The sequence below is a fragment of the Aulonocara stuartgranti genome (assembly GCF_965226115.1).
Source record: "Aulonocara stuartgranti genome assembly, chromosome: 2".
Taxonomy (NCBI): Eukaryota; Metazoa; Chordata; class Actinopteri; order Cichliformes; family Cichlidae; genus Aulonocara; species Aulonocara stuartgranti.
In genome coordinates, this window is record NC_138940.1 from 4015152 (window position 1) to 4036537 (window position 21386).

The following is a 21386-nucleotide window of genomic DNA, read 5'->3' on the forward strand; positions in this document are numbered from 1 at the left end:
TGGACTGTCACTGGATTCTCATTGGCTCTGTCTTGAGAGTCACCACCGTTGCTAAGCAGCAATAAAGAAATTACATTAATGCAAATTAATTCCATGCTGTGCGTCACATGTTTGTGCATGTTTGCTGAGGTATTTGCCCTCTTTGTTGTGGTCAGTGTTGGAGTCATTAAACAAAAAAGTCATCATTAAACAGAACACTTTTCTTAAAAGTAATGCAGTATGCTACTTAATTACTCACAGGAAAAAGTAATTTGTTATACTACTCTTTACATTACTTTCATGTTACTCTGTAAAATAGCTAAAAGACACTTCTCATAGTCACCATTCAACAATATAAACCTGGGGCCACAACCCCACACACCAACTCAAATCTCCAATGAAGGCGCACGTCTCTAAGATCCTTCCATTAGCAGAAAACAAAGCTGATCACACAAAGCAAAGATGAAAACCCCACAGTGATTCTGCTTTAGAAACATGAACAGGTGGAAAAGGAGGCAGCCTGACTGCATCTGCTTGGTACCTGTTCAAGTTCAGGGTCTGGCTGCTGGGGTCGGCAGCTGTCACTCTGGGTTCTTGGCTAGCTTAGCGTTAGCACGCTGTCTTAGCGGATGCTGGCAAAGAACCAAAGTTGTGTTGGTGGCATATTGTGGTTGTTTCTTTCTTGGATGCAGTTTTCCACTTTGCCATTTATCTCTCCTTTTGTGCAATAAAAATAAATGTCCATATTTATCCTTTAGTACCCGTCGCTATTTTCCTCCTCTGACACGGGAACTGGAATCAGCTGATTGTAGTGCGAGTGCATGAAGCGGGATCGAGACTAACAAATCCAAGGAACTGGACTACTGGGACCCAGTTTCTACAAGAACCGGTTCTCCATTCCCATCCCTACATGCATATGAATTAACACCTAGACTGTAAACACGAGCTTTACCCTACACGCTGACATATAAGACAAATGAGCTCAACTGAAAATGTAGTATGTGTCTGCATACCATTCCTCTGTAAGAGTAAGGAGGTCAAAGGGAAAACCAGATATCTTTATCCAAGTTTACTAGCTGCTCCACTGTTACATCCCCCATCAAATCATCTTCATTTGCGTAGTGAAATTACTACCACATGCAGTCCCTGTGCTATTTTAGTACAAACTAGAGATGGCACGATACCACTTTTTTATGTCCGATACCGATACCGATATCATAAATTTGGATATCTGCCGATACCGATATGAATCCGATATAGTGTTTTTTAATCAACAAAACTGTTTTTTAAAATATCTTGCTGCATTTTGCAAGTCTGCAAGTTCATACTCAAGTTTAAAACAACAACTACACTAAAGCTATTCTGTTATACCTGTATACAAAAAAAATATTTAATAGTTCAGCAATACTGATCAATCTAATAAACTTAGACCTACACCATCCTCCCTATTCTGGTATTTTAAAGAGTACTTAGCGTAAATATTAAGCAACCTAACTAATAGGGTTCCAACTCCCAGCAACAACAAAAATAAATAAATAAAAAATAGGGAACCACCCCTCACGCGCCACCTCATGATGCTTAATCGACGTAATCAACCTTAATTTGATGCAGTGTGAAAAAAAATGCACAGAAATCAATTATTTTTCAAGAAATATTAAATAGATTCAACATCTTTCTTCAACAAAATTGCAGACTGCACAGATGGTACCTTCCCAAAGGAAAAAGTACTATAGCTTACTAGGGTATATATATTAGACTATATACAGTAATTGACTTCTATTCATTTTACATCAAATTAAAACTTTGTGTGTCAGATAATTATTTATTAAAAGCTAGACATTTTAAATGAGAATAAGAAAGAAAAGTATGTCTTTGTGCCCCCTTTTCCCTGTTAATGCCCTATCGGCCCCCCTGGCTAAACTTTGCTAGATCCGCCCCTGCACAGTTACCAGCCGACAGCTACGTAGAAAAAGATCCTCGTGTAGAAAGTAATATTAAATACATTCTAACAACAGCTTATCAAGCTTAAACGTGCTGCTGTTGTTCAGCCGCTGGTTTCCTCTTTCTGGTGCAAAGTGGGCCAAAAACAAAGACGGACTCGCGACAGAAAAGCCGATCAGCTGATCATTTAAGCAGTTTCACGATTGAAGTAGCAGCCGGAGAGCGAGAGGCAGTCGCTCGTTAAGCTTAACGCAGGAATGCTTTACAAACATTCAGAGATGGACTTACACACTTGCTTTACTTCTCTCGGGGATAACTTTGTCGGAGATGAAATGCCAGGTTGCTAGCGAAGCTCCAAATGCTATCCAGACCACCGACAGGTCCCGCATGCCACAGCCGCTCTATCACGTGATGCATACTGCTCCGACGTGCTAACGTTCTGAGGTGAGTTACGGCGTGTTGCAAGTTTTGTGAGGTGCTTTCGTGATATTTAATGGATCGGATTACATTTTTTATTTTTCTCCGATATCCGATCCAGTAATTTAGGTCAGTATCGGACCGATACCGATACGTAATATCGGATCGGTCCATCTCTAGTACAAACATATAAAATCTGTTGCTATGTAAAAACTTAAAGAAAGAAAAAAGTCAACAACCACACAACCTCCCACAAACTTCTCATAGTTTCTGGCCCTGCAGCATGTTAGCTAACTGGCAAGCTGCTGAAGTAGGCAGCTTCAAGGGAAAGGTGTTGCTGCTGTGAACTTTAAGACCGCCTGGATGGTGCATTCTGCCCCACTAAGACACACTCTGGCTTATTTTATTCACACGTCTGCAAAGGAAAATACACATAGGCTTAGACACACACACACTTTATGACTTGGCTTTTCCAGCGCTTTCACAGCAAGAGAAGCAAACTTAAACACTTTATGCATTTGAACTGCATGTTTAAGAATTGGTGTCAGAGACTTTATATGAATATAAACACTTGTACAATGGAGTGAAATATTATGAACAAAAAAATGAATTTGGAGATCAAAATCATTCTTCTGTTTTTATTTTTTTAAGTAGTTTTTGTTCAATTTAGGAAAAGTTTAGAAATACAAACAATATAAAGTTGTTCATATGTTCATTCTCTATGTAGGAAATCCTGAAGACTGACGGTTCTCAACTTAAGGTAGCAGGAGCACGAAGATGAAACAAAGATTAAACACATACAAGAAATGACAGACCCAGCCATGTGTATGAGTACGTGCACCAGAAATGGTGAACCAAAAACTAAAATATAATTTCCTGCTGAGATTTTATTTAAAGCAGTTTGCTACAATAAGCCAACAGTAACACAACCACTTACTTAGCTACATGCAAACACGCCCAGTGCAACAAATTAGAAAGTATTGTTAACAGAGAAAGGATGAAAGAATTATCAGAAATTCTCCTCATGTAACCAAATCTCCCAAATTATCGCACTATCATCCCCCCTCTCTCCCTCACTCTCTCATGCTTTCCCTATCTCTCTCTCTCTCTCTCTTTCGGTTTTCAATATCACAGCAGTGTGTATTTATCTAAATATGTCTTGGGACAAAATCGCACTGCCGTCTGGGCTGCGGGAAACACACACACACACACAAGCCACTAAAAGCAGACCTATTTTAGAAGAGCTCTGGTCAGGTTCCCTCAGTAAAAGCCTTTCCTTCCCTGAATACCAGTGAATACCAGCATGAGCCCAGTGGTGCAGCTCTTTCTTGGGGCCTATGAGCCTCCAGGTGCTGCTTTATCCAAGAACATCCTTTGCTTTTTTGCTTTTGTGCCAATTGCTTCAAAAGGATTTCATCAAAATATAAAGGTAGACTGATATACATGTTAGAAATGCACATGCATTTTACTGGTGAATAGTGCCCTTGGTGCTGTGTACAAGGTCCTACAAGCTTTGTGGTCCAGCTACACACCGCAGTTTGTACATCTGGGTCATGTTTGTTTAATTATTAGGAAGTTCTGTCATGGGTCTGTGGTTCAGTATAAAGTCTGACACACACAGAATGACCAGAGTGCATACTTCTACGTCCAGTGCTTGTACTTCTAAATCAGCAGGAGAGGTGGCGTGAGAGAGATGTATTTATGTGTGCGTCTATGTGTTTATATATCTGAGACTTATTTGTTTCTCACCAGCACACAGTGGCGTGAAAACCAAACAAAAGGCCTGGAGCCTAGTGACACCAAAACAATCTTATACTCCCAGAGAGCAAAAGAAACATCAAAGCTGTTTGTTCAGTTTGTGCAGGGCAGTATTTCTAACCCTAACCCTAACAGCAACAGAGCACACAAAAAAAGAAAGAGGAATAAAGTCAATAAGTGAACGAGATAATAACCAAAAAGAGGAGACACATGTAAGTACAGACTGTTTATATTCACCTCTCACCCTTCCAAATCGTTCCAACCAATCACCAGTGAGGCCCAGTCTGTCGTAACCAATCACTGGACACACAAAGTTCATCCACTTCCTGTAACACTAACCTAACATTCCAGCAGGTAAACTATGGCAGTCGCCTCTAAATGGACAATTAGCCAAGATTAAAGGCAGGCTCCTCATCTTTCTCCATTAACTTAATTAGGAGGAAAAGACATCTCGAATGACCCCCTGATCTTTCCAGCCTTCCCTCCCATTCTCATTCTTCTCTCTCTGCAGCGTCTTTTCCCCTGGCTTAACTCGTATATTGTATTTACAGTAACTGTGGAGAGTTAAGACCACACTTTCACATCTGGGAGAATCACTGAAGCATTTGGAGATAAACTGCTTCACACAAGAGTAACCTAATGGTGCTGAAGAAAATATCTCATTACCATCCAGTCATCAGTGCAGGGATTTAAAGTGGGACCCTTCCATGCCATGATTTGTTGATCATTAGAGTCATCCGGGCGATTTTCTCTCTTTTAACCTTGCTTCATTGAATTTTACTCTTCCACAGCTCTGGTTTCCCCCCTCTTGTTTAGCTAAACCTTTATAGGTATTTTTGTAATGCAAATTGGTAAACACCCAGTGAACATGTAGGGATGAAGCATTCTGAAGGACAAGTGGATTGGATAAAATTCCTTACCGGCCTCCCTCTGGACATAAACTAAATTTCCTTCTTTCTATTAAGCCTCCAAAAGATCCTTTTAGTCTGAATGTTTGGCTGCTGATATCCTGCTGTAATGCAGTTTATGGGGTGCAGTAAGGAGAATGACGGAGCCCAGCAGCAGTGCTCCGTCAGCAGAGAGCAGAATGAAGCTGCTTAACACTGCAGCTGGGATTTTACTTGGATGTGTAGTGTGTTACTATATTTATCTGTTTTTGTTTAGGTGTATCGTAAACAAATGCAAACAATCTATAACACTGGAATGAAAGATAATCATTACAAGCTTCATGTTGACGCATGCTAACCAACTATAATCTGACAGCTAGATTCTATCCCCAGCTAAACCTTTAGTTTATTTCTTGCTTGATTCATTTTTGTTTTATTGCAGACACAAATTTAATACAATCTTGTCTTTGTAAATTTGCAGTGAACATTCATTTTAAAGCACATCTTTTCTGGTTGCTTATGTGATAAAGTGATGTAATTTATGTACTTTAGCTTTGCCACACTGTGTCCAAAAATACTGTTTAGAAATAGCACAAGCAGAAGAGATTTATAGTCTGCTGACTAACTCTGTAATATCCATTATATGGCAGGAGCTACATTAAAATTTGCAAAGCTTCTACAGTATTTCACAGTCCATAAGTGTTGAAACATGGTCAAAGATCACCTTCAACACTGTGAAATACTCAGCATCTGAAGCTCTAGGGATTTATTCATGAAGAAAACGTGAAATATCTCTTTAGTATAACATTACTCTCATTTTTCATCTTCTGCCTTATGCAAACCAATCAAGCGTAACCTGAGCTGCTTAAATGGCGGGGGGGGGGATCCTGTTGCTTCATGAGTAACATGGGCTGTGAGCTAGAGCTAATTCAAGTCCTTTTTATGCGCTAAACAAGCATGCAGCCACACACACAAACTCCCAGAGGAGAAAGCGAAGATAACAGGATGAGGCTCAGTCTGGGTCAGCATTATTAGACAGGAGACCAACAGCCATCAAGTCACTTAACAAAGCAAACCTCCCTGACTCAGTGCAATGTGCATGAGGCACAAAAGCCCTGTAACCAGTAGCTTTCATTTTTCCATTTGAGATATCGTCAATACGTTATATTTCAAACCAAAAATTCATTACACTCTTCGCAAATGTATTTTACTCAGAGCTCGAGCTTACTATGTGCAACCGTGTGTGTCTGTGTGCATGTGCTGTGAGACCGCAGTCTCTGCAAACTGTGGGGGGAAACGACCACAGACTGCACACACTGAAACCCACAGACTCCAGTTCACGATCCATCTCAACCTCCCCATTTATGTTTTCTCTCCCCCCTACCAAGCACCTAGAGGGACCACAGACTCCGCTTCCTTCATCCATCTACAAGAAACCTTTATCTTCCACCAGCATCCCTTCATCCATCCATCTCCCTCCTTTCTCATGACCTCCGTTATATGTGTTGTCCATTAGTCTTTGTCAGGCACTCAGCAACAGCACTTAAGGCTAAATTAGAAAAGTTTCCATTAAGAGACAACCTCTTTGATTGATTCATAGTCCTGCAGGATTAAAGACTAGACTAAAAACTATTATCCAGTCTGATACCTCTTATCCGAACCCCTGCACCCTCCTCAAGAGTGAAACGTCTAACCCATGGCTATTTTCACTTAATGCTAGTCCAGCTCCTTCCAACTCCTCCCTTTTCCAAACCTCAGACCACAGAGCTTTAATAGGAGGGTTAAGAGGTAATTCCTATCACACTGCCATCATTTAATATCTAACCAAGGCTGACAGAGAGGAAGGTTACGAACCCAAACCAGAAAGCCACCAGCAAACCTCCTTGTCTCCTCCTCCTTACTCTCCTGCTGTTACTCTCTCTGCAAGTCTCCCACCATCTGACTTTCTCTCTATCCCATAATTCTACCTACATTTCTTCCTCTTTTTGCCCTTCCCTCTTATACACACGCTCTCTTCTACATACCTTGGTGCTTACATTACCACCACTTCCTTAGAAAACAGCGAGGATGGGAGAAAAAGCACTAAAAAAAGAGGAAAAGTGGAAAGAAAAAAAGTGCCGGAGGAAACTCCAGACACTGTAATTTAGATTGCGCTGATGGCAAAGTAGGGACATAAAGAACATGAGATTTATAATGTTAAGTTTGGAACACGTTCACCCTTTCCACTCTCCTGAGTTGTCTGAGAGCTCTATAGGGATCCATATTCGACCGGTGATAAATAATAGCTTTCGAGAGCAATTAGGGGTTTTATACAGTTGTAAGCCAGGAGGTGGAGGAAATAAGGCTGTCATTCACAAAGAAGAAGGGAAAAGGGTTGAAAAAAATGCCATGTGAAAATGTGCGTGTGATGGAATATTTGTATTCGTCTCCATTTGCATCTGTCACTGTGTGTGTCCCTGGCGTTTATGAGGACTTTTAACTGTGTGTGATCCTGGAAGCCACAGCTGACGTAGATGACAATTTAGCAGTCTACTCTGCCTCAGCAATATATCACACATCACCACAAAAATATGAAACACAAAATATGTCCGTCCAACAAAATATATCACGGTGAGAAACTAAGGAGGAAAACTGAAACTGACAACATTATAAATCACTTTTATTCTGAAAAAGGTAGTACAGAACAAACGTTCTACTGATAAATAAGCATTGATTTAAGCTGATAGCAGTATATTAATTAATACCTGTGTTAACAGTGGCAGAAGCCTGCAGTGGACAAAAGGCATGATGTACTGTGCACGTAATGTTTATTCCAGTCTTTCAGATTGTAAACAGCAAGTCAATCTCCTTATAAAGCTCAACTTTCAGGAATCCATTTTTGAGTATTAAATAGTTGCTGCCTGTAGGTTGATAGGTTGCTGCAAAAGCTTGTAACATTTCTTTGAGTCACAGCAGTTATGGAAGAAAGGGTTTGAACAGTGGACCAACAAATCAAAATGTCATAAAATGTCCACAGAAACTTTCCTGCAACACAATCCACTTCTCCAGTGCCAGCCCAAAATACTTTCAGCAAAGCTTTGGAAGTATGAGGATGTGAATATATGCACTGGAAAAGTACATTTAATTTATTTTGTGGAAAAAAAAAATCAAATTTTTGACATTTCTTTGGACATGTTGATGTTGTGACACTGGAATGGCTCTGGCTCGCTGCTCAAATCCGCTTTAAGTGTTGCAAACCTAAGCTGACTATAGCTGTCATTCTCCGTGAAGGAGGGAGCTCAAAACCTTTCAATCAACATGTTAGTTCTCGCCAGCGAATTTGTAATTGTGGAGTAACCGGAGTATTCCTTTAATTTCTGCTTTTTGGTCAACCTACACTTCAAAAAGGTGAAAAAACATGGAACAAGAATCTTTTGAACAAGGAACTGTTACAGTAGCTTCCAATGGGTTCTGCCTCATGGAAACATTATAAAAGAGAATGAGAGAAGTGAGAAGATTAACCCTTTAAGACCTACCATAGAACCAAGTCCGCCAGAGCTTATATTATATTTTTACATGCTGTGGAGCCATTTTTGGGAGCATTTCAAGTTGCTATACATCAATACAACCATTATAGCCCAAACTTTAATAATATGTCTGCATTAGGTGCATAGTAATTACATAAATTGCAAAAAAGTGCAATAAACTACAAAAAAATTGAAAATCGTTTTTGTTTTTTTAACATATATTTCTAGTTAGAGAAATTTAAGAGGCTCATCCCTCAAAACTGTAAATACAAAAAAGTTGCACAAACTAGTTTCCCACCACAGGAAATTTATTTTGAGTGTCTTCATAGTTTTATTTTTGAAATACACCAATTTTTATACACTGCAGGAAAAACGAAAATAAATATTATAGTGCAAATTTGCAAAATAACAGCATATGCATCAAAATAAACTATTTCCAGCAGTGCAATATGAGTCCTAAGCATCCCAGAAACGACACAGAAAGTCATAAACTCAAACATAACTTTTTAAAACACCAGTATAGGCTCATAAGGCCCCGATCGTAAAAAAACTACATTTCCGCAAAATGACGTCACTTCCGGTTTCGGGCAGGTCATGCGGTCATGTGATAGTTCGCGCTGATGGACGTAGGAAGTGTTACAAACAGCTGATCGGATCGGCGAAGCATGTTTCTGGAATATCATGTTTTTGTTGCTGCAAGTGATTTTTATGCAGTTTTTGCAAAGCTATATGTGGAAGGAAACTGTGACCTAGGACAAGCTGATGGCATAAGATGTAAGTACAACTCCTCCGGTTTCATATGCAAAAAAAATTATTGCGCTAGCTCACGTGGTTGCAGAGCTACCGGGATTTAAAAATAGTTACGCAAAATGGAGCGTGCCCGCTCCGATCGGCTGTAAAGGGTTAATGTCCTAGCGCTGGTATTTGTTATCCTAACACCTCTCACCATAGGCATGCACACACATGCTGAACACACATAAACTTGATATGTTGAAACGCAGCATCGATATGACACATGTAACACAAATAAATATCCAGTAGGGTGTACAAACTTATAGACGCACCCAATAATACTTATACACACAATTAAATTCAGGCATGCACCCACACACACACACACACACACTCTAACTCCAAGTTCTCTTGAAAGAAGCCCAATGTAAACAGCTATAAAGTTTAGAAGGTGTTTCAACCTTCAACCTAAGCTGACTATCCTCTCTGAGGATAAAACAAATAGAGAACCTGACAACCTGAGTGGAAAGAAAGAGCACAGATGGGGAGGCAGCATGGATGCACCAATGGGACTAAAACAAAGAGAGAGAGTATGTCTGGGAATGTGAGATGAAAACGAGAGAGGAGGAGGACAAGTGGGAGGCTTTGCTGCATCAGTATGACCTGCTCTTACACTCTTACACTCTGGGAAAACCCAATATTCCTGAATAAAAATTCCACACGAGTCCAAGCAAAACATTCACTGCAGGCACACTTTCACCTCTTAAAATCAAGCATACTCACACAAACGCACACATCTGACACTCACTGCCTTTTTCAACTCTCGACAGGAGCACAGAGCGGCACTGTGTCACCTGGCGCGAGACCTGAACCCTCAACCAGGATAAAACCTCTGACACCATGGTCGTGTTTTCAAACGGATCACGTAACACATCAAAAGCGGCACAAAAGGGGAAACGGAATGACGGAGGAGAGTCAGAGAGAGATCATGAATGGAGAGAAGATGAAAAAAAAAGAAAATCAAAGTGTACTCACAGTCGTCCTAGTTTGGGATTGGACTGGAAGAGAAGCTCTGGAAGAAACTGGAGCTTGTTTCTGTTCAGACGACTGCAGGGAGAAATAGAAGAAGGAAAATGAAGGAAAACATGTCGTTGGGAAGAGAAAAAGGGCAAAAACATCGTCTAATAAATCAGTCGCATCCGCGCTTTTGTGTTGACTGAACAATCACCACACAGCTGACTGAATGACCTTAAAAGGTCAGCAAGTTTAAACTCATGGAAAAGCCTCTGACTTCCTGTGATCATGGCCTAGAGGTTATCACACTATGGTTTGTGTATACAGGACATCAGTTTCTACACTCCTTAAAGTGCATTAGCAATATATCCTCACTGCATATGCTTTAACCTGATAGTGTGAGATGGACCAATTTTGGGCTACAAGCATGTTTTAACATAAAGTTACAAACTTACAGAGGATTTATACCGCTGTGTTAAATCTATGCTAGGTGGGTACGTCAGAACTGCAAACTGCTCTGAAATCCTACAAACCTTTGTGTCCTGCACTATTGTGACTGGCCTGTTCAGTACCGTCAATTACTCCGGTGCATTTCTGGCTACTTTTTAGCTGCAGTTTTTGAATTTATCAGTAAGAGAAATAACAGTCATTTTCTCAATATAAGGACTCACAGATGTTATAATATTTCTGGAGTGGGATTGCCAAAACTCATCCATCGGAATGGATGCGAGGGAATGCAAAGAAAATGAGACAAATATGTTTGCCTCTGAAAAAAACAAAAACATGACCGCAACAAAGAGTGGGGAGGCAAGAGGGGAAAGAAATCCTAGCATTTTATTCATTTTTATCGTGTCTGGCACCTCATATTAAACACCGGGATGCAACCACAAGGTAATTAAAACGCTATACATATTTGTTTAAAATATAATAAATGTGACCAAAGACTTGAACATGTGCATTTACACAGAAACATTTACCTCCACAGAGAGTTATGACCCCGGGAAAAGTAATAACAAGTAATAAAAACAAGTTAAAGGCACCCACATAATTATGACAATCTATAAGTGTTGCTCTCGCATACAGAATGTTTTTACATTCCAATTTTAACCACATCGTTGCTCATATGTTTGATTATTGCCACCTGTGGATGGTTTTATATTCTCGGCAATCTTTTGCAAAACTCTCTGATGCGTCTTCTCAACTATTGTGGGATGAAAATCACACTTTATATGCAAAATAGCATTCCTTATCTTAGTATTTTCATTGGAAAATTAGATAAACACATGACTTTAAATTACGAAGGCCAAAAAGAAAAGAGTGGAAAAATTCAGGTTGATGAACAGAAAGACAGCAGCAGAACGAGGCGTTTTAGGATAAAAGATGTTTCCTTGTGTATGCATGTGTGCAACGAAAGGTGGGGTTGGCTAAAGTAGAGATAACGAAGACAGTGAAAGCTGAGGGAGTGAAAGTGTTATCAGGCTACCAAAGCATTACACTGAGAAACGAGGCGTGGAAGGGAAAGGGGAAAGAAAAGAAGGGTGGAGGGTCGCAGGGTCACAAAGTAGGATCTGTGCTGGAGAAGACACAGACACCAACCTTTTAACCCTGTGATAATGATAATAAGATAGTGGCTTTCACTCCTGTGTACACCAATGGAAAGAATAATTGAGATGCACACCACCTGAAATAAATAAGGGAGAAAATACCTGCTAGTATGTGAGTACAGCACAGCTACTATTACAGCTACGAGTCATTAAAGGACATTTGCTCAGAGCACAGATATAGTTTCAAGAGAATAATTCTTTGTGTATTTTTAAGCATTAATGATGAGGTTTTCTTCCTACTTAACACCAAACCACATGTCTGTGGCATTCATATTTTAGCAAATTATTCCTATTACTCAGAATCACAGAAAAAATGAAAGAGTTTGGAGACTAAACCTTACTAATCATAATGAGCAGGGCTTTATTCTCAAATAAAGAACAAAAGAAATAATTTGAAAAGACACCTCTTAACAAATGCCGTTTATTTTGCAAAATATCCTTCATTTATAACTGAGTAAAGCACAAATGGCTATGAATTCTGGCATTTCAGACTTTCTGAATGCTCTGACCCAAGGGGATGACAAAATAAGCCCCATGTTTTTCACATTGTGACTCCATAAATCACATGGACTCAGCGTCAGGGCCTCTCACCCCTGACCTTTCACCCTGGCAGACACAACATCAGAGACCCTGTCAAGAAAGCATTTTAAAAACCATTTTACTATCAGTAAAGTAAAAAATGCAGGCTCTTGTTATTACCGTTAATCTACTGCAGCAGTTTTTCCCCTCTTTAGAAAGATTCATTTTGGAGAACAAATGTCATCCTCAAACAAGCATAGATATTTAATTTCTGATTTATTAAATGGGCTAAAATGGCATAAGAACATTTGTTGAAATGTCTCGAATAACTGAAATGCTGTCTATGTGAGTTCTGGCAAACAACTGTTAAGACTCCCAACATCCTCCCTCCCCCTCTTCTGTAACCTCTCACCCTTCCTGACACACTGCATTAAAGAGCCTTTTAACATTAAAGTGGGCAGTGACCTTCTGCTTTCACATCATATGTGTGATCTCCATTTAGAGGGAAGATATACACGTCTCTGTCGCTCAGCATATCTGGATTTTAGGAGAGCTCTGCTGACAGCTGCAGTGATCTAATGGTTTTATCTCTCTTCTCCACTCTGCAGCATGTATACTGAAAAATACCATCCATGTGTGAAGTAAATTCCTTCCCATTCTTACTCTCATGAATGATTTTACAACAGACACACATTTGTTAATCAAAATAAATAATGTTGTGGCATTCTTTTTCAGACTGCAAAAGCAATTTGAAAGAAGATAATGACAAATTTACAGTGTTCAGATAAAATTGCATCAATGGTGAAATAAATTGAATGAAGAAATATTCAGCTTATGAATTCAACATTCATTACAAAGCCCGTTCTTGGGTTTAGAAATGCTGTACACAATATTTTTTTATGAGGATGCCACTCCTAAAAAACCTCTAACACTCACATTGTGTCATTCGGTCTTTGTCTCACATAAAGGAATCCTCTTTCTGGAACCTGTCTTCCCATCATCACTCTAACCAGGACTCATAAACATGCAGGTGTGTATGTGTGGGAAGTGTTGTGTTGTACACTAACACCCTGATTCTGTTTCCTAAAGCCTTGGTGTGAGTTGACAGATACACACATTCCTAGGTAGTGTGTGAAGTGGACTTGGATATCAATCAGTTGAAATCTCTGTCAGTGAATATGCTGCACAGAACAGAAAGTAAGGAGCAGAAAATCAAAGGTGTGTACAATTTTGTCAAAGTGGAAAAACAGCAAAAAAGTTTTGTGACAGATCACATTATTATTATGGAGCTCTTTGCATGCATAAAAGACCTATTTCACCTCGCAGTATGGTACCTCTTTTCACATATGCACTATAGGAAGCTGTGTATAATGGCATACTTACAGTCTCTCAAGCAGTCTTAGGTCTTGAAAGGCTCCTCTCTCGATAACAGTGATTTGGTTGTCCTCAAGATGACTGTGGTGACAGGCAATGAAACAGAAAGAAAATATGTTGTAGTTATTTTTGTAACTTTAAAAATGCAAAAGCAAGACACGCAAATATACTCTGTGACTCTTTGTGATCACGACAAGGCAGGAAAAGTCCCAAGTGCCGATCTTTACGTCAGTAACTTTACACAGTTTCATTCGGTCTGTCTTCAAAATGATTCAATTTAAATATCAAATTGTGAGGCACTCGTGGAATTGGGAATGTCCATCTCCAGCCAGAAACAGCAGATAAATGTGTTTTTCTGGCCAGTGCAAACAACTCGAGAGACACTTGCACTTTTAAAAAAGCGGTTACATAAACAAGCAATCAGTGCACTGAACACATGAATCTGGCACGAAACAAACATTTTGTGACACAAAGTATTTCACAAATGTTACAACCTACCACTCCAAAAGAAACAATTAACAAACCATCTCTTTCTCATTCTTCCGTTGATATCTTCTCCATTTCGCTTCAGTCATTTCTGCGGTGCTCTCAGTGTAACCCATATCTCCCCTTCATTGCTTTCTCAGTGTTGTCATGTTTTGGGGGCAAACTAAGGTTTTCCAGATGGGATAGAGAAATGGAGAGAAAACATCTCAACTGATATGTGTGTTTATATTTTCTGTCTGAGGATGTTAGGAGTGACATGTCCTGAGAGGAAGACAGGGAGGAAGAAGCTGAAGGGGGGAAAAAAGTGGATGATGTGAGGAAGAAAAGAAAACATTGAAAAGCAAAGGTGGAGAAAAGTGAAAGGAAGATACAAGCCAGATATAAACAGCAAGATGCAGAATGACAAGCTGGATCAAGTGAGAGACAACCAAAGACAAAAGAAGTCATCTCAAAAAGAGTCCTGTCTGGCCTAACATGTGGACTTTGAATTGTTTTGGCACGCCTCTTCTTTAAATATTCTTTCAAACAAAACGTTTACATATCCAGGCATTAATCCATGGCCTGTCATACTGACTCTACACAGAGACACACAGATATGTTGGACTTGGATGAAAGATAACAAGCTCAGACAAACGCGCTCGCACATTCATATATATAAAGTATGTAAACATATAAATAAAAAAGTCAGAGCATCTTGAAACACTTTCAAAGAACTGGCGCACCGAGTGATGGTAATTGGCTTATTCTCACAATATTGTTCATTTTGTATAACGAAACATTTTCCAGGAAAAATAACTCTTGATTACAGGGAGCATTTTTTGCTTTATAAAAATGTTTTTCAAAAAAATCATCAGTAATATTTGCTGTTAACTGAAATAAATAAAAAATAGCTCCAGCTTTTGAGCATTCTGAATCAGTTTCTAAACAGAAACACCCCAAACACATACGATAAGGTATGTGTGGAATCGTTTAACGCAGGTAGGGAGTTATGCACTGGTAGCAAGAATTCCCAAACACACACATAAGCATGTGCACATTTCTGACTCCGGCATCAATCATAATTTACAATCAAGCCAAGATTAATCCAGCATGTTCATTCCAGCATAGCAGCGTTGTTTTTTTTTTTTTGTTCCTGTCCTTATAGAAAAGCATTTCCTGTGTACCAGGGAAAGCTAAATCAAGGCATAACTCTGAATAACTATCAAAGTTTTTATTTGTCCAAATGAGAGATCAACCGCACGCTGATTTATTGAATGAAGTTTAGAAAGGCTGTGGATGTTAAGCCAAACACATGGTGCGGGGAGTCAATGCTGGCATATCGCTCAGATGAGGTATTGTTTTTATATTGGTCTGTATCAAGCATTAGTCATCCACAGAGACATTGGAGAAAGATGGGGGGGAAAGAGAGCAAACAAGAATTGAATTCATGTGTGTGGGGACTGGAGTGTCTAATAACTCTAACTTCAGTCAACGGTTATAAAAAGAACAATGATGTCACGCTACCTTACAGCAAACTGCGAGAACTCGGCCTCTGAAGGAAATAAGGAAATACTTCAGGGGATATTAACTTCACTTATTATTTACACACACAATGGGTGAAACCGCACTGAATTTCCCCGGCCAAGCGTTCAATATCAAGTACAAGTTTTCACCTACATCTAAATTTGTTTGGAATTACTCAATTTCGCCACAATCTGGAAGAAATCTTGCAAAGTGAGGTTGCCAAAGATATTAGGCTAAGTGTTGTTCACGTAGCGTGCATGCAGAGGCAAGCTGTGTTGTGCAAATTTAAAGAATATCCAAACCCCTGAATCAAATTCGATGTTTTCGCCTGAACAGAAAACAGCTCGCCGTGTGATCGATTGATTTGGAAGGTTTGAAGCGTCACAAATCAGTCTAATTACGAGATTTTCATTTTACGCACCCCGTGGTCTTTGGTGGTGCAAATGCAAAACCAGATCGCTTAGCTGTTTGGATGTTTTTAAACAGAAGTGAGATTACATGAGGGCAGACAAGTCATTCTGCAGGACAAATTATCAGTAATTACAGCTCAGATGTAAGCAGGGATATTTAGGAGTTATACTGTTTTTTTCTGTAACCTAGCCTGGGAAAAATGTTAGCGGCTTTAAACAAGTTCTCCCATAGGAGGCACATATGGCTGAAATGACTGGACTCTCAGAACTAGGCACTTATGTTTGTCTATGAGAGAGAATGAATGAGATAGAGTTCTGGTATATAACAGCGTTACCTATTAAAGCAAAGATAAGACAATTTTTGGTGACCATGTGTGCTGTAGGATCCAAAATACTAGAATATGTATGTCTCTGAAAGTGCGCTTTCTCCCGACCATCTCCTCTTTCCCACGCCGTCTCCTCCCAATTTCTTTCAGAGATTTAGAGAAGAGAAATGTCACAGCAGTTTATCACAAACCACATGAAACGACTTGCTGGCTTGCCACACTCAGCTCACACACATATACACTGCCTTTTTCTGTGGGTCCTTCTCACAGTGTTTCATGCATGCAGAATGCAAACACTTACATTTTTAATTTTTCTGTTTTTTACCTAAAAAACTCAAGCACAGATGAATCCTGACCCAGTGACTGACATACGTTCCAAACTCCACTTTGGTCCTATATTTAGGAATATGAATAAACAGATGCCAATACAAGCGCAAACACTCACATGTAGCAACTCGTTTCCATTCCTTAGCGGATTTGTACTGGGAGTGTATTTTTATCTGCTGGTTTGGTTAAAACAGAGTGTGGAGGGAAGCTGCATGCAGCCAGCGGTGATTATAGTTATTAAAGTTCTCACATACACACTGATTTTAGTCGCTTATGGAAAAGGAGTGAGGGAGCCCTTGAACTTAATTAGGACAGCTGAGAGAACGTGAGCAGTCAATCTCAACTAAGTGTAGTTATTCAGATATGATAAGCCAGAAAGGTAAAAAATACAATATATACACTTTATACTTTAAAGATTTTCATACGTTTCCCAACAAGGACCTGCTCAGTGTTTGGTAATTGTAATGGTGGCCAGAGTGATTTAGCTCCCTTTTTCCTGCCCCAGAAACAAGATCATTTCTGAACAGATAAAATATCAGAACGGTTGAAATCTCCAGTGATGCACATGAAATTGGTTCAGGCTGCACACCCCTAATGCTCTACAGGCAATCTTGTTTTTAGTCAGTGTGTACATAACAAAAAACTTCTGTTACATATGAGTGAGTATTGTTTTAAGACCAGCAGTATTTCTGAAGCACTTTTTGTGCTTCAGTTTAATAGATATGATTCAAATTCGCCTGTTTGCACATCTCTAAGCAATCATGCTACTGCTTTGAAATTTCAGCTTTGGTTTTCCCAGAATTGCAAAAGTCAGCGTTCCCCAGCATTATTCAGAAAGCCTTGAGAGTCTAATTTGAAATCTCTCTTTTTTTCATAGGAACAGTGACTAACTCTTTCAGTATGAGTTGCTTTACTTAGTTTCCCATCGTCGTATCCGTACCAGGTCAACATCTCGCTGTTGTGCTGCTTGTATAGTAAATGGAAGTCGTGCTGCTTGTTGCTGGCATGTCAGCTCACCATTACTCTATTATTTAACCTTGTAAATATCCAGTAATTGCAAAATCCAACTCCTTGGATAGTACACTTGCATGCTCTCTTGTTCTAAATGCCCTCATTAGGATGGGAAACTTTATTTTATAGAGACTTGTTTCCCCCTATAGCCATATACGGGCCCATTAGGTAAATATACCATTTGCTTAATTGCTACAGCATGGAACTTTTTTGTTAATGGGATTCCTTGTAAAGAAACAAATACAAGTCACAATTAGGTATTAAAGAGAGGACAGATTAAAAGACCTGATGGTACTGTATCTGGTAGATTCAACTTAATATTAGCCAACTTAGTACCTAAGAAGGAAAAAGTAAAGTGACTTAATGATGGCAACTATCTGGAAGTGCTGGTTCCTCGCATGCAGCACATATGAGGAGATAGTCAGCTTCAGAGGATTCTGCTAGAAAAATTTAGGTTAGTTTAAGCAAGCAGCTGCCTGGGTAGAGTATACAGAAGTCAGGATGCATAATTCCCAATGGCCCGCTCTAAGTTCACTAGACAATTACCTGCTCTGTTCTCGCATGGGTGCAATCAGACATTATACAGACTGTGTACAAAGGCACTGTTTAATGTGTAATCAGACATTTGTATTCTCACATACAGCTCAAAGAAGCAACATCAAGAAGATTTCAGCAGATAACTGCAATCTGAATTATACATTTTCATACATCCTGACTGATTTAAAATAAGTTAAAGTCCTCAAATAAACTGGAGGGAATGTGAGCAAAGCCTAATGTTTTACTGACTAAAAATTTGATTGAAAAAAGGAAAGAAACTTACAGAATCCTGAGGTTCTTGAGGCCAGAAAAGTCCACTTTAGTGATTCTGGTGATGTTGTTTTTATTCAAATCCCTAGAAAGAGAAAAACAGGATAAAAATTACTTATTCAGTCAAAATTACATTCAGTTGTGAGTATAATGTAACTTTAACACAACTGTGAAAGCAAACAAGCGCCCACCAAGTGGCAGAAGGACAGGGCATGAGAATGCTCCACAGCATATAGGCCCACACACATGCATACAAGTACAAACACAAGCAAACCAAGCACCGAGAAACTTCTGTTCTGATGCACAATTATTTACTGGAAAACAAATTTTTCAATTAAAATTTTTTTTCTCTTTCCAATGTCACAGTTTAAAAGCTTATCATGTTTCCTGACTGTCATTCAATTAGTTTTAACTACGGGCGCAAAATGTATACATACTGCAATATGAACTGACTGCCTGAGTGTGTGTGTGTGTGTGTGTGTGTGTGTGTGTGTGTGTGTGTGTGTAGACTGGTTCCCTTTATATGGGTTTGATGTTTATTGAAACGCTGTCGCACTGCAGGAATTAGGGCAAGGAAAAAAAACATACGCACACACAGAAAGAAAGGGCACACACAAACAACACACACACAATGTTCTCTCTTATTTCACACACAGAGCTCCTCCAAAGCTTTCACTCGCTCTCAGAACCATAGACACACACACACACACAAACAGAACTAGGTTTTGCCAACGCAGGCAGCGTGTGTGTTTTTCATAATACACCTAAACATTTATAAATCTGATTTAAGACGATATTAGGTTTCAAAAGGCTTCCTCAAGCTGACATAGCAAGGGCCACTAATAAGAGCCATTCCCCAGCTTGTGACAGGGAGGGTTGCTATAGGCCAGACCAGTCCTCCAAAGCGCAAAATGGGGTCCTTGGTCCAACAGGGTGTTCTTGAAAGGGCTCCAGAGTAATGAATAACTACAATATCTCATATGTAGCAGTGGGATGTCACAAAAATGACTGATCCAACCCGGCACGTCAGATGAAGTATAGGAAAGCTGGCTTAAATCATAAGCAACAAGAAATGAGATCCCTGTCACGTACTTGTGTTTACATTCAAAAATATGAAACACTGAAAAGGGTTTGAATGTGAATATTTTATCCAAACAATAGATCAGATGGCAATATCGCACATGATCCCACAATGTTTTCACACAACAACTTCAAATATTTTCCACAGATATTCTTTCTCATAAGTGGCACACAGCAGGAAAATGTCCATTCATACTACTAGAAAAGGGGTTTGTGTGGTTTGGGCAGGGGAGCGTTTCTAATGAAAAGTTAAAAACTCTGCAGAGAATAGTAGAAACTCTCAACTCAGTGGATTTGATTTACAATGTTTCAGTTCATTCTCACCCCTGCCCTCCGCCTCTTTTCCAGACACGCCTTTTTTCCCCACAATAATGTGTTAATAAAACACGTCAACACTTAATGGCATAAAATGAAAGTAGATGTTTAGGTGATGAATGCTTAAGAACATTTAGCACAGAAACAACCAAACTGTTTCACTCAGGTGTTGGTGAAGACCAAAATGTTACTGCGGCAATGCTGTTCATGACTACTGGAACAAAACGACCACCACATGATCAGGAAAACAAGTAATAAACAATAGTTTTGTGGGACGATATAACACTGCATGTTTAAAATAGATTTTAAATCTATCATCGTCTGTCAGATGCCCAGGGGTTTGGAAGCAACCGCTATTTTATTCACAACGTCTCTGGTTTGAGTGCAGCCCACATTTCTAGCTGAAGTTAACTTTTGCTTTCCGACAATAAACTGACATGTTGAGAAATGAGCTTGACATAAACATCCTCTGCTTAGGTATAATACTTTTGCATTAATGTATAGCTCACTAAAGCAATGAACTGAGAAAGACAAAGAAAGCAGAATGAAGTTTCACGTTGATGCCGAGTCTCATCCATCATGTTTCATGTGAGACATTCGAGACACCAGATAACATTTTGACAGTGAGCTGCTTCACTATCCAGACTATAAGCTGCTGGTTCTTGTCACAAGCTTTCCAAGTGTTTGGCTTTGCCAGTTCCTTGAAATGCAAGGCACTGACAATTACTTGATAAGCCTTCTTGGGGTTTGATTTATTAATTTGAACATGAGGAAAGAGTTGATTTGCTTCAGAAAGAAACTGTTTTTCTTGTTCATGTTTGTTACTCTACCACACTTATAGTCTAGCTGTACAGAAGGTGAGAGGTTTTCACCCTACCCCTGCGAAGATATTGACTGCGCATCATTGGAAGCGGATGACATAAGTATCTGACAAATGTTTACAGGTTGACAAGTGGGCTGGAATAGAGAAGAGGGTAACAGTGAGGTTCACTGGGAATGGGAGGCTGGCTGATGGACCAACAACAGCACAAGTAAGAGTAGCCTACAGACTGGGTGTACCACATGCTTTTTACACTGCCTCCAGATGGGCATCCCCTGAGTGGAAAGGACAGCGAATGCACTACCACTGCTTGACCATAAATCTGGCTGTACCCTCTGCTATCGCCCCTTATCTTTCAGACAGTAAGATAAGACCAGCCTAAGTGACAAGTGGCATGGGTTGATGGACCACACTAGCTGCCACTTTCCTGTCACCTGAGAACAGGAAACCGTGACTAAAATTCTCACACGGGTTAATCTTATTCTACTAATGGTTCGGACTGCTGATGGTTGTGTAATGACATGGGAGTAATGTGCTTGACCATTCCTGTCCCTCCCTTTATGATCCATC

General features: G+C 39.6%; 1 protein-coding gene across 1 annotated transcript in view; it reads right to left on the reverse strand.

Annotated features, from left to right (window-relative positions):
* slit3 (slit homolog 3) overlaps positions 1-21386 on the reverse strand; it is a 239948-nt gene that overhangs the window by 204841 nt on the left and 13721 nt on the right. Inside the window, exons 3-5 of the mRNA XM_082554652.1 lie at positions 18615-18686; positions 13741-13812; positions 10256-10327 (exon numbers count right to left, since the gene is read on the reverse strand). Coding sequence (XP_082410778.1) covers positions 10256-10327; positions 13741-13812; positions 18615-18686 — 216 coding nt within the window. The remainder of the gene's footprint in view (positions 1-10255; positions 10328-13740; positions 13813-18614; positions 18687-21386) is intronic.